This window comes from Rosa rugosa, chromosome 5 (genome assembly GCF_958449725.1).
Source record: "Rosa rugosa chromosome 5, drRosRugo1.1, whole genome shotgun sequence".
Taxonomy (NCBI): Eukaryota; Viridiplantae; Streptophyta; class Magnoliopsida; order Rosales; family Rosaceae; genus Rosa; species Rosa rugosa.
The window spans coordinates 6,250,307-6,263,570 of record NC_084824.1 but is presented as its reverse complement, the minus strand read 5'-3'; the positions used below and the strand labels follow the sequence as shown (position 1 = coordinate 6,263,570).

Sequence of the window (13,264 nt, the reverse complement as noted above, 5' to 3'; positions counted from 1 at the left end):
GTTCGCTTTAGGGATTTTCTTATATATTTGATTTCATTTACCAAAGATATAGTATAAATTTAACAAGATATTTATCAGTTGAACCTATATTAAACACTACTATATGTATATGTCAAATCTGTAAGCAATTCTAGGTACTCAATAGGCAAAGGGCAAGATTTGTGAGCAATTCATAGTTCACAGTGTCTGTAGCATTACTTGAACTCCATGCTGTGGACGAAGTGTAAGAAAATGAAAGGGAGAGTGAACATAACCCGGTGAAAGGGTGAACGAGTAGCGTTGTAGAATCATTGAAAGAGCAATCTTTACTTCAACGGTGGCAAAGTTGAAGCCCACACAAGTTCGAGGCCCCATTCCAAATGGTAAGAATGCGACTATGTTATTCCCAGTAGCCTTAGCAACCCCTTCTGAGAATCGCTCTGGCTTGAAAAGTTGCACATCTTGTCCCCAGAATTGAGGCTCATGGTGAAGTGCTAGACTTGAAATATGCAATTCAACATTGGCAGGAATGACGAGGTTTCCCAGTCTAACTTCCTTTTCAACTCTCCTCTCTACAGCAAGAACAGGAGGATATAACCTTAGAGATTCATTGATGATCATACTCATCTGCATGCATTCAAAAGTAGAGATTGAAAACAAGTCAGTATTTCAAACTAACCAAGCTGTCGTGTAACTTAGGCAAACAGTTTATTAAGTTCTTGGATTCCTTACTGTTTTCAGTTTGGAAAAGCCATCAGGATTTGGTGTTTGTTTGCCAAATAATTGTAGGACTTCATTTCTTGCTTCTTCTTGCCAATCAGTATGGAGAGCCAGAAGAAAGACAGTCCAAGCAAGCAAACTAGTACTAGTTTCTTGTCCAGCAAAGTAAAACGCCTTGCACTCATCAACTAAATCGTCTATCGAAATCCTCTGCCTCTCATTGGGATCATGATAAGCCTTTAGCAGTAATCCAAGAAAATCACTCCCAAAGTAGTCTTCTTGTCTTCTCATTGCCGTCTCTTCTCTTTTCTTAACAATTTCTATTATGGAGTCCCTTATTCCTTTTTCAAGCTTGTCTGATTCAATCTCGTCGCTGGTCTTATAAATTTTACTGCAGTATTGAATGGGTGAGATAACAACAGTAAACTCATTCATAATTTTACTAGCAGCAAAAGAAAAGTTGTATTTACTGAGCTTTAACCCTCTTGCACTAAATTTTGGATGTGCATTGGTATGAATGTGATTATTATTCCCAATTTTTGGGCGCTTAATTTGGTTAAAGGAAGTTACCTGATGCCAGGAAACCTGAGGTTGAAAGCATTTTTGAATGTTAAGAATCCCATCTTTATTAACATCTCAAAAATCTGTTTTCCTTCTATATAGCTGCTTCCAAATGCTGTCCTAGAAATCACTTCTGAAGTGTACAGTCTAAACTCTTCAAACACCTCAATCTCTTTGCCATTATGACTTGTCCACCTTTCTAGCATCGTCTCAGCGCTAGTAATCATCGCCGGAATCATAGTCTAGTAAAATAGTAGCGCATCATCAGCATAATTCAATTAACAGATTTACATCCATGAATAACAAAATCAACACAGGTAGTTAGTACAGCTACAGCACTTTTATTAACAGTAAAAACATACTCTTAAGCTCTCTCCATGGAAGGCATGGTTAGCCAGTTTTCGCATTTTTACCCATTTTTCACCTTCGGATCGTGTGAGGCCATCTCCTAACAGCTTCTTTACAAAACGTTTGGTCTCCGGTTTTGGAAAAGCTCCATTCAGTATCTCTTTGCACAGCTCAGGTTCCATAATGACCAACTGTGCTTTACCACCATGCCACTGAAGAAATGTTTTGCCTGTTGACATTATAGATGGATGACCAAAATTATAATATAGCAAAGAGTTGAAAACTAACCATATATAGTTAAAACTCAAGAGCAGTCGTCTATTACCATATGTCTTGGTCCATGAATGAATATGAGGATGAACTTCAGGAAATATGTTGTGTGATAAACTCTTGGGTCTGCTCATAGCTTCCTTTCTCATGTTGTTGATTTCTCTGGAATTCCCATGGACAAGTCTGTAAGAAGGGCCTCTGATTCCTTGCAAAGCCATCAGATTCTGTATGCGAGTTGGAGTCCACCATAGTTTGTGAAAGATTTTGATGACAGCTAAGAGATGGAGCACAGAAACAAAGCTTGAAACGATGATCACCGGGCTAAAGCTGATCATTGTACTTGTTGGTTTTCTCTTAGCCAAGGCTGTATCGGAGAAACTTTTATGTGTAAATCGTCACATAAATTTAATTTGTATTAGAAGTTGCCCCCACTGACCTCATGCTTCTTAGCTTATAGTTCTTGTTTAGATACGTGTTCTGCTACAGTTAAAAAGGGAATATTATCTATCATCACAGACCAAGATTATTATATGAAACCTTAAGCTGGCATTGTCGGATAAAACTCTTAGCTGCCTTATATTATATAATATATGCTTTAGATTAGATGTGAAATTCCTAACTGACCTCAAAGCAGAGTGTACTGTTCAGAAGGTCCATTAAATTATGGTCTTGCAACTCAATGTATACGATTATGGAGAATTCTGGTCTTCAGAGTTTAGAGTGAATGTAGAATCACTTGATGAACGTGGACCAACTGTAAGAAACCCAAAATAAGATCAAATGGACACAAGCAATCTTTACTTCAGTGGTTGCAAATTTGAAGCTCAAACAGAGTCGGAAGTATAAGGCAAATAGAAAGTAAAACAAACAATGCACACGACTATGATCTCTAAATTTTAATGGGTAACATAATAAGGAGGAAAAGGCCATGAAATTCCACTAATTTCAAAAAAAGATCACAAAGTGTTTAGATCTGAAATTCTAATTCCAATTACATTCATTCCCACTAAAGAGCCAAGATCAAGATAACTTGACCAACTAATTTCTGCCCACAAATAAGAAACCCCTAAACCCTAAACCCTAAACTGCTAATACAAGAGAAATGGATATTATATATCACTGATCAGCGTACCACCAATGCAACAGGTTCCTTCTTGTCCTTGGGGCTGCGGCTGACTCTTTCTTCGCTCGTGTCAGAAAGGCATACATATATTATATATATGGGGACAAGGTTTCTTGACCCTAGACTCTAGACCCCACCAAAACAAAATGGGTCATGGGCTGGTCCAAACTATAGCCACTTGAATTTGGGCTCTTTCCAATATAAGTCACAAACCCAACAGACCACAGTGAAAGCAAATCCCCACACACAAGAAATGTTGAACTCTTCTTTTGCTAAGCTACTGCAAACACCTTCAACCTCACAGTGGGTGAAGCATGACCTGAACTCCACGTTGTGGGCGAAGAGTGATATAGTCATGGGGTGAGTGAACATAACCAGGGGAAAGGGTGAAGGAGTAGCGTTGTAGAATCATTGACAGAGCAATCTTTGCTTCGGTTGTTGCAAAGTTGAAACCTGGACAAATTCTAGGCCCCATTCCAAAGGGTAAGAAGGCACCTATATATGTTGTTGTTAGTAGCTTTAGCAACCCCTTCGGAGAATCGTTCTGGTTTGAAAAGTTGCACATCTTGACCCCAGAATAGAGGCTCATGGTGCAGTGCTAGAGTTGGAATGTGCACTTCCACATTAGCCGGAACAATGAGCTTTCCTAGTTTAACTTCCCTTTTAGCTATCCTCACAATGTTCAGAACAGGAGGATATAGCCTTAAACACTCATTGATGATCATACTCATCTGCATATCCGAACAATTTTTTTTTTTTTTTTTTTTTTTAAAGAGAAAGGGATTAGGCGATATTAGTTCCTCGGAGACAGACAATGCAGGGCACTTGTCCCACCCTCAAACCCGAAGGTGAAGGGTCTGCCCCACTCTGGGAACCCACCGCCCGTCCCCCAACTCAATTTATTAATAATAAAGAAGAAAAATACATCGTCCAAGAGAGAAAACAAAATTAACAGCGAAAGAGAAGAGGGGGAAACTTCCCCCTCATGAACAAATCTAAAAGAAGAAAAAATCAGCCACATAAGTGAAAACTGGACACACGAAATATGCCAGAAATTCGCATGCGCCTGCATGTAGATGCTTATGAAGCTAACTTTGCGCACGACCTCCTGGGAATAAAAGCCTCTGAGAAGGTGCGGGCAGGAAAGACAGACGAACCTAATCATCTCAGCAACCTGTGAAGCGATAATTTGGGAGTCCCAAAAAATCCGCCTGCAAGTACCTGTGAAGCTCTGCAGGAGGGCTAGGATACCAGGTAAATGAGTGTTTTGAAACACCTAAGTTTGCCATCTTATCTGCAGCTGCATTCCCTTCCCTAAAAATATGAGTTCTACGAAATTGCATTTGCTGAATGTTCTTCAAGCAATTTTGCCATCTAACTCTCAAGTCCCATGGAGGAGAGAAAGAATTGGAGGAGAGAGATGCTAATACACTAATGGAATCACTTTCCAACCACAGAGTAGTCCAACCTCTAGTGAAAGCTACTTCAATAGACACAAATAACAGAAGAGAAATAAGGCTTAATTTCAAATTTCATAGAGAACATTTCAGTGAGTAAAACAAAGAATAGGTCAAGTTCTTAGACATTCTTGTAAGAATTAATTATGGGTTAGTGGTTTAACCATTATTTGGTGGATTAGCCATTAACGTGTTGGTCTCCAACACTACTCACACTAACAATTAATTATGGATCATATGAAGTAATTGGGCTTATGGTGTATTCCATATATGATTTAATAGACTAAATGATTGAATCCTAATTGGTCAATTCTATTTCCATGATGGATGGAAATAAATTAAGTTATTAATAGAAAGGTCCTCTCTCACCCTAAAATATACCAAGCACACATTTCCATCAGTGTGTGCATATAGAAGTACAAAAACACGTATGAAAGCTTAAGGTGCAAGGGCTAAGAGAGAAACCATTTCTTTGGATTGACGATCTCGCCAAGTTCCTACATATTGGTATACTACATATTGCTCTAATGGAACAAGGTATGTAGTTTATGTTTCCGCCTTACGATTAATGTTGTGAGATCATGTAAGTTCTAGATCTTGGCTTTATGTATTCATTATCTTACAATTCTTACTATCTTCAGCTTGTTAAGGCCATCTGGATCCGAAGTTTGTTGACCAAACAATTGGAGGACTTCCTTTCTTGCTTCCTCTTGCCAATCTGTATGATGTGCCAGAAGAAAGACGGTCCATGAAAGCAATGTAGTAGTAGTTTCTTGTCCAGCAAAGTAAAATGACTTGCACTCGCCAACTAAATCATCTATAGAAATCCCTTGGTTTTCATTGGCATCATCATGAACCCTTATAAGTAATCCAAGAAAATCACTCCCAAAGCTGTCGTCTTCTCCACTCATTATGGCTAGCTCTTCTCTTTTTTTAACAATCTCTACTATGGAGTTGTATATTGCTTTCTCAAGCTTCTCTGATTCAACCTCATCACTGGTTTTGATGAACTTACTGCAATATCGAATGAGACTATACATAAGAAGTGACAAAATATATATTGATCAATCAAAGGGAGATTTAATACTTCCTTCAAACAGAATGATCACCTAAAGCCAGGAAACAGGATTGTGGAAGAATTTTTTACTAAGAAAAAGGATAACTTCACCATATTCTCAAAAATATTCTTTCCTTCTAAATAGCTGCTTCCAAATGCCGTCCTGGAAATCACTTCTGAAGTCAGCAACCTAAATTGTTCATAAACCTCAATCTCTTTTCCTTCATGATTTTTCCACCCTTCCAGCATTGTCTCAGCACTGGCTATCATCTCTGGAATCATAAACTAGGGAAAGAAAAATAATAACATCATGTAATACAAAACCTTCCAATTCACAAATTACTGTAGAACTTTTGCTAGTATTACCAGAAAATGTAAGGACTTACTTTTAAGCTCTCTCCATGGAAGGCATGGTTGGTCACCTTTCGCAATTTGGTCCATCTTTCACCTTCAGTAGTCCCCAGGCCATTTCCCACTAGCTTCTTGACATAGCCTTGAGGCTTCTTTTTTATGTAAACTCTATCTTTGTTATTGAGTATCTCTTTGCAGAGCTCAGGTTCCATAGTAATTAACTGAGCTTGAGAACCATGCCATTGAAGAAAAATATTTCCCGTTGCATATATACAATAACTTATTTATGCTGGTTTTGGAAATAAGATTTGAAAACAAAAATAAGAGTATTACCGTATAGTTTGGTCCATAAGTGAATATGAGGTTGAACAGCAGATAATATGTCATGTGATAAATTGATTGGCCTGCTCATAATTTCCTTTTTCATGTTGGAGATTTCTTTGGTGTTCCCATGGATGAATTTGTAAGAAGGACCTGTGATTCGCTGGGTAGCCATTAGACTCTGTAAGCGATTCGGAGTCCACCATAGTTTATGAAAATTCCTGATGAGAGCTAACAGAATGAACAGACAGAGAAAGCTTGGAAGTATGATTGCTAAAGAACTCATTGTTTCTTACTCAACTAGTCCAAATTTCTTCTTTCTGGGATTTCAAATTCATTGAAGAAACCAGGCCAATAAGAAAACAACATAAGAAACAATGAATCTAATGCAGCAAGCCACAACATGAGAAACAAATTAAATTACCTCACAAGGAGCCAAAAAACACAGAATTATCTAAAGTTTAGTTTTTCTCTTAATGATTATAGAAGACTAATAAATTATTAAGCTTGACCAAAATATTAAGTACTCATTTTAATAAGTTCTTTCCCCTTGTCGAACGGTCATTCTACTATGTGATTTGAATTGAAATACATGGTTGAATTATGGTTGTACCATTGTTGGAAACATACACATTTTTAAAATCATATCTTATGAAATGTGCCGGCCTATGAAGAATTAAAGAGTACCCGGACTTTGTTTGGTAGGTGAACTTTCTCATACGTTTGATTTGATTACCTGAGGAGATGATACAAATTTTAAATTCCATGCATTTACAAGTGGCACTTGTGAAAACGTTACAACACACACACACACACCACACATATGCAAAATGTGAGATAGATAGATACTCTATAGTCTATACACCAAGCAGATTTGCGAGGAACTCACAGTTCACAGTGAGTGTAGCACTACTTAAACTCACCCACGGAAATGAAAGGTCAGGTTGACATAACCCTGGGAAAGGGTGAAATCCAGTAAGTTACTACCGTTGACCTTGAACTTCATAGTCTCCAATTGTTAATTGTTAGAATCATGTTGCGCTATAGTTTGAAGGAGCAATATATCATTGCAGACACAGTTATCCAAATCTTAAGCTGATGTTGGATCTTGAACCTTTTATTATACTAGAACAATTCTAAGCTGCCTGAGAATCAGATGGGATCACTGAAATATTCAGAGTTGGTGATCGAAAGTTCCAACGTAGCATGGATCACTACCATATTCAAAGTCTTGGCCCCTAAGATTTCTCGAGTTAACTACCTAATGTAGTTGTTAGCTAATTTACTTTGTTCTACAGATAACAGCTGTGAAGTGTCAACTACAAAATTCTTGAAGAAAAAGAACATCGTGGAACAAAAAAGGCATCTTATTTCTTCTCTTAGGCCACATAAACATCTTACATCTCTGAAGTCAAATAACACATTTCTGCATATTCAGATTACATAGTTGAAGTCCCCCGGCAATGTCTATTCAACATTGTGAAGCAGTTCATAATACTCCAAAAGAAAAGCTAGAACCAAGCTACAAAGCAGCAAAAACAAGAGCTAACTTGTAACTGACCCAAAGCAGAGACTGCACTCTTTAGAAGCTAGCATATGGTCATTAAATTATGGTTTAGCTACTGAAAACACCAAGTTCAAGCTTTGTAGGGAATTATGTTCTTCATAGTTCACAGTGGATGTAGGATCACTTGAACTCCATGTTGTGGACGAATTGTAAGATACTGAGAGGGTGAGTGAACATAAGCCGGGGAAAGAGTAAAGGAGTAGCGTTGTAGAATCATTGACAAAGCAATCTTTGCTTCAGTGGTTGCAAAGTTAAACCCCACACAAATTCGAGGGCCCAATCCAAAGGGTAAGAATGCGCCTAGGTTATCCTTGGTAGCTTTAGCAACCCCTTCTGAGAACCGCTCTGGTTTGAAAAGTTGAGCATCTTGTCCCCAGATTTGAGGATCATAATGAACTGCCAGAAAGAAGATGGCCAATTCCAGATTAGCAGGAAGGCTGAAATTCCCCAATCTAACTTCCTTTTCAACCTTCCTTTTAACAATACCAAGAACAGGAGCATATAACCTCAGAGACTCATTCAAGATCATACTCATCTGCATGCATGAAAGTAAAAACACAAGTAAATAAGGATTTAAACTTAATTGAATGTACTGAAACAAGCAACTGATGACATGAAGTTTTCTTACTGTTTTTAGTTTGGCAATGCCGTCAGGATTTGGTGTTTGTTTACCAAATAATTGCAGGACTTCCTTCCTTGCTTCCTCTTGCCAATCCGTATGGTGTGCTAAAAGAAAGACAGTCCAAGCGAGGAGAGTAGCAGTGCTTTCGTGTCCGGCTAAGTAAAATGTCTTGCACTCATCAACCACATTGTCCACTGAAATCCTCTGATTGTCGTTCGTATCATGATGAACCTCTAAAACTAATCCAAGAAAGTCCCTCCCAAATCCATCTTCTTCTCCATTCACGGCTTTTCTTTCTCTTGCTTTAATAATCTTCATGATGGAGTCGTGTATTGCTTTCTCAAGCTTCTCTAATTCACTCTCACCACTAAATCTAAGAAATTTACTGCAATATTCAGAGAAAGACTAAACATGAGAACATAAGCTACCCTCCAAGAATCTCCTTCGTAAAGATTTCTTGCTGCACAGCAGAAAACAATGGAAAAGTAATAAAAATTAGCTCACAAATGAAATTACCTGAAACCCGGAAATATGGGTTTAAGGGAAGCAAATTTCATTGATAAGGAGGATATCTTAAATAACAAGTCAAAAATGTTTTTCCCTTCTAAGTAGCTGCTGCCAAATGCCGTCCTAGAAATGACATCCGAAGTTAACAATCTAAACTCTTCAAACACTTCAATCTCTTTCCCTTCATGATTTTTCCACCCTTTTAGCATTGTCCCCGTACTAGCTAACATTGCTGGAATCATACTCTAGTAAAAGTAAAGTAAGACAATACCATCAAGGCATCAATCAATTAATTAGTGACGAGTATTATTTGCAAACAAGCGGCACTGCAGTCTATTTGCAAGAAGTAACTACCAGTAAATGCTTTAAGATCTTACTTTTAAGCTCTTTCCATGGAAGGTATGGTTGGCCAGTTTTCGCAGTTTGGCCCATTTTTCACCATCTGGTGTTGTCACAAGGCCATCTCCTAATAGCTTCTTGATATAGCCATGGGGCTTGGTTTTTGGAAAAGCATTATCTTTGTTGTTCAGTATCTCTTTGCACAACTCAGGCTCCGTAATGACCAACACAGGTTCAAGACCATCCCATTGAAGAAAATTCTTCCCTATGAAAAACAAAATAAAATGACCAAAATTTGACTTGGAACTCGACTTTAAAAACCATAAGTCAAGAGTCTGTGAATTACCATATATCTTGGTCCATGAGTGCATATGAGGTAAAATTGCACAAAACACATCATGTGATAAACCTTTGGGTCTGCTCATGGCTTCCTTTCGGAAGTAGGAGATTTCCTTGTTGTTTCCATGGATTAGTCTGTAACTCTGTAAGGAGGGCCTTTGATTCCCTGAGAAGCCAGCAGACTCTGTAAGCGAGTTCCACCATAGTTTCTGAAAGATCTTGATGAGTCCTATGAGAAGGAACACACACACAGATCTTGAGATGGCCATTATTGGATCTCCCAACCAGCTCATGATTGTTCTTCTTCTTGTTCTCCTGCGTTGTATCTCTGATTCTGAACCTACCTGTACTGAAACTACTGAGTTTAGACGCAGTTCACTAGTTTAAGTTTCTTGCTTCTCAAATACCAGCAACCGGCCGTCATTAATCTGGATAAATAGGGAACTATCGTCAAGCAGTCACTGCTGACCACTTTTGATTTCTGACGTGATATAAAGTATAAACATGCACCCCGTATGGAGGGAATACATGAGCAATAATTATATGGTGCGACCGTTGGGTCCTACTTTTTTATGGTTTTTTTTTATTTTTTTTTTATGACATACTTTTTTATGGTGCTGTTCAAGTAGAATCTGAAGTCTGAACCATGTAACAACCAGTCTTTTTTCACAGAACCAAAACCCAATTGGTAATGGTACCAACTACCAACTACCAACCGAAAACCCAACCCACCTATCTTCTTATTTCAGTGAATGTAATTTTTCTATCTCATGAGAAGCAGAGACCAGAATGTCCTCAACATTAACATGGTATAAAAGTCTTGATCATAAAGCCTTCATGGAGCTGAACTACAACAGTTGAAGTGAAAGGCAGTTCATAGTTGCGTACAAGATAGTAGAACACCATAAAGAAGCTGCAAAGCAGGAAAGAACAGGTGCAAATTTCTAACATTACCTCAAAGCAGAGGTCGTACACTTTCTAAACTTCAATATCCAAAAGCATTGATGTCTAGGCACTCCATGCATGCAAAAGCAAGACTATGGGAGATTCTGGTCTTCAAATTTTAGAGCGAGTGTAGCATCACTTGAATTCCACGCTGTGGCCGAACGGTAAGAAACTGAAGAGGAGAGTGGACATAACCTGGGGAAAGAGTGAAGGTGTAGCGTTGTAGAATCATCGACAGTGCAATCTTAGTTTCAGTTGTGGCGAAGTTGAAACCCACACAGATTCTAGGTCCCATTCCAAAGGGTAAGAATGCAGCCATGTTATCTTTAGTAGCTTTAGCAACTCCTTCTGAGAATCGCTCTGGTTTGAAAAGTTGCGCCTCTGGTCCCCAAATTTGAGGGTCATGGTGGAAGGCCACATTTGGGATGACCAGTTGAATATTAGCAGGAAGAATGAACTTTCCGAGTCTAACTTCTCTTCCAGGTTTCCTTACAAATTGAATAACCGGAGGATATAACCTTAAAGACTCATTAATGATCATACTCATCTGCGTATGATAAAACAAAACATGAAACACATTAGGATCAAACTGAACTGAAAATTTCTGCGTCTTATACAAGCACCTTACTGTTTTTAGTTTGGCAATGCCATCAGGATTTGGATTTTGTTTTCCAAAAATTTGTAGGACTTCTTTTCTTGCTTCCCCTTGCCAATCCGGATGGAGTGCCAGAAGCAAGACGGTCCAAGCTAGCAAACCATTAGTGGTTTCTTGTCCAGCAAAGTAAAATGCCCTGCACTGATCAATTACATCATCCACTGAGATCTTACTTCTGTCATCAACATCATGATGAGCATTTAAGAGTAATCCAATAAAATCACTCCCAAAGTCATCTTCTTTTTCAGCCACTGCCTTCTTTTCTCTTTGCTTTACAATCTCTAGTATGGAGTTTCGGATTTCTTTCTCAACCTTGTCCGCTTCAATCTCATCACTTGTTTTGAAAAGCTTACTGCGACATTGAATTAATGAAAGACTAGACATGATAAGTGGGTTACATTATCCTTCAAGGAACTGTTCCCTGCTATGCATTAGATTGTAAATAACTGATAAAAAGAAAAATGGATCAACAAGAGCTGGGTCAACAAGATGATCAAATGACATGGACCGTGTTCCTGAACTATTTTTCGAGAAACATCTGCTCTATCCAAAATTCATCATGAATGGGTTAAAATTGGCTATTGTAAACTATTCATATGATTTCAAAAGATTTCATTTATATAAATGGGTTCTATCTAATTGCAGGACCCTCTGCTTGATGCAGAGAGCTGAGATTCAATTAGTACGGTATTGACCAAATATCTTATACATAATATGACATTGATGAAACGAAGAGAGATTCAACAAGTAAGACAATGATAGATTCTTTGTTTCGGATCCTTTCTTCAAGTGCAATGGAGATTTAGGTAAAGTAAGTTACCTGATGCCAGGAAGCCTGAGTTTGTAAGAATTTCTGAACAACAACGAGGATAACTTGGTCAACATGTCAAAAATTTTCTTGCCTTCTAAGTAGCTGCTACCAAATGCTGTCCTGGAAATCACATCTGAAGTCAACAACCTAAATTCTTGATACACCTCAATCTCCTTCCCCTCGTGATTTTTCCACCTTTGCAGCATCTTCTCAGCACTGGCTATCATATCTGGAATCATGCATATTCTGTTCAAAAAAATAAAAAATAAAAAAATCTCATCATGCAATTAGAAAATTACCTTCACTTCATTCGTTTCTTATCAACAGTCGGCACGACATTCGATCAGTACAGCACTCTTAATTTGCAAGAAACTAATGCCATGAGTAACTGTAACAACTTAGTTTTAAGCTCTCTCCATGAAAGGCATGGTTGGCTATTTTTCGCAATTTTGACCAATGCTCCCCCTCAGCAGTCCCAAGGCCATTTCTTAATAGCTTCTTCACAAAGCCTTGGGGATCCTTTTGCATATAAACTCTGTCCTTGTTATTCAGTATCTCTTTGCACAACTCAGGCTCAAAGATCACCAACTGAGGTTCAGTACCATACCACTGAAGAAAAACCTTCCCTGTTACAAAAAAGACCAATATTAATAGTTCAAGTATTATTTCAAAACCCTAGTTGAGGTCAGAATTTGTTACCATATTTCTTGACCCATGACTGATAATGGGGTTGAACCAGAGGAAATAGGTCATGTGTTAAACTTTTGGGCCTGCTGATGGCTTCATTTTTCATGTTCAAGATTTCTTTGGTGTTTCCATGGACGAGTCTGTAACAAGGGCCTTTGATTCCCTGCCAAGCCATCAACTTCTGCAAGCGAGTTGGAGTCCACCATTGTGTGAGAAAGATCTTGATCAAGATCAGAGCTATGAGAATAAGGAACAGACACAGAAAGCTTGAAAGCATGATCACTAGGCCTCCGGAGCATCTTGCTCTAGTGACGAGTGGATGGTCCATATATAACTATTTTTCTATGGTTTCCTTGTGACCCACGTGGGAAGTTACAAGTATAATTAACTCTGTTTCTGGGTCCTGTTTAAATAATAAACTTAACAATCAATCATTCTGATTCGTCATTGTTTATAAATTGTGCATATTTTAATTTTATGACGCCAGGAGGCAGCCACTGCTGACCACTTAACCTTTTTTATTTTTTATTTTAGAAAAGTATACTAATAAAAAACGATTACATATCTGAAGACTGACTCGATGTTGCCCCAATATCACCACCAAC

The 13,264-nt window shown here is 38.3% G+C and overlaps 3 protein-coding genes and 1 pseudogene across 5 annotated transcripts; all 4 read right to left on the bottom strand.

Moving 5' to 3' along the window:
- Window positions 1-14: 14 nt before the first annotated feature.
- Window positions 15-3,259, bottom strand: LOC133712398 (cytochrome P450 CYP749A22-like). Of its 3 annotated transcripts, XM_062138506.1 has the most exons (8): window positions 3,011-3,259; window positions 2,503-2,632; window positions 2,315-2,355; window positions 1,934-2,242; window positions 1,623-1,837; window positions 1,270-1,502; window positions 712-1,090; window positions 15-606 (listed from the first exon to the last, which is right to left on the bottom strand). In XM_062138506.1, exons 4-8 carry the CDS (start codon window positions 2,211-2,213, stop codon window positions 178-180), a joined length of 1,536 nt encoding a protein of 511 aa, XP_061994490.1. In that variant the 5' UTR covers window positions 2,214-2,242; window positions 2,315-2,355; window positions 2,503-2,632; window positions 3,011-3,259; the 3' UTR covers window positions 15-177. The 3 variants fall into 3 exon arrangements, with proteins under 3 accessions (XP_061994490.1, XP_061994489.1, XP_061994488.1); XM_062138505.1 differs by lacking the exon at window positions 2,315-2,355; XM_062138504.1 differs by having other exon boundaries at window positions 1,934-2,355; window positions 3,011-3,258.
- Window positions 3,260-3,367: 108 nt separating this feature from the next.
- On the bottom strand, window positions 3,368-6,545 carry LOC133712400 (cytochrome P450 CYP749A22-like). Its single transcript, XM_062138507.1, has 4 exons — window positions 5,902-6,545; window positions 5,568-5,800; window positions 5,091-5,472; window positions 3,368-3,732 (listed from the first exon to the last, which is right to left on the bottom strand). The coding sequence occupies exons 1-4, from the start codon at window positions 6,076-6,078 to the stop codon at window positions 3,466-3,468; spliced, it is 1,059 nt and encodes a 352-aa protein (XP_061994491.1). The 5' UTR covers window positions 6,079-6,545; the 3' UTR covers window positions 3,368-3,465.
- A 993-nt stretch (window positions 6,546-7,538) lies between these two features.
- On the bottom strand, window positions 7,539-10,651 carry LOC133712004 (cytochrome P450 CYP749A22-like; annotated as a pseudogene).
- On the bottom strand, window positions 10,357-12,987 carry LOC133711113 (cytochrome P450 CYP749A22-like). Its single transcript, XM_062137280.1, has 5 exons — window positions 12,672-12,987; window positions 12,362-12,598; window positions 11,982-12,201; window positions 11,135-11,513; window positions 10,357-11,053 (listed from the first exon to the last, which is right to left on the bottom strand). Exons 1-5 carry the CDS (start codon window positions 12,985-12,987, stop codon window positions 10,625-10,627), a joined length of 1,581 nt encoding a protein of 526 aa, XP_061993264.1. The 3' UTR covers window positions 10,357-10,624.
- Between the last annotated feature and the right edge of the window lie 277 nt (window positions 12,988-13,264).

Coding starts and splice junctions, on each gene's coding strand:
- LOC133712398 (XM_062138506.1), bottom strand. CDS start 2,213: ATGATCAGCTTTAGCCCGGTGATCATCGTTTCAAGCTTTGTTTCTGTG. Junction 1,838..1,933: donor TTCATGGACCAAGACATATG/GTAATAGACGAC, acceptor TAATGTCAACAG/GCAAAACATTTCTTCAGTGG. Junction 607..711: donor GCTTTTCCAAACTGAAAACA/GTAAGGAATCCA, acceptor GAATGCATGCAG/ATGAGTATGATCATCAATGA.
- LOC133711113 (XM_062137280.1), bottom strand. CDS start 12,987: ATGGACCATCCACTCGTCACTAGAGCAAGATGCTCCGGAGGCCTAGTG. Junction 11,514..11,981: donor CTCAGGCTTCCTGGCATCAG/GTAACTTACTTT, acceptor TCAATGTCGCAG/TAAGCTTTTCAAAACAAGTG. Junction 11,054..11,134: donor GCATTGCCAAACTAAAAACA/GTAAGGTGCTTG, acceptor TATCATACGCAG/ATGAGTATGATCATTAATGA.
- LOC133712400 (XM_062138507.1), bottom strand. CDS start 6,078: ATGGAACCTGAGCTCTGCAAAGAGATACTCAATAACAAAGATAGAGTT. Junction 5,801..5,901: donor TCCATGGAGAGAGCTTAAAA/GTAAGTCCTTAC, acceptor TTCTTTCCCTAG/TTTATGATTCCAGAGATGAT. Junction 5,473..5,567: donor ATCCTGTTTCCTGGCTTTAG/GTGATCATTCTG, acceptor TCGATATTGCAG/TAAGTTCATCAAAACCAGTG.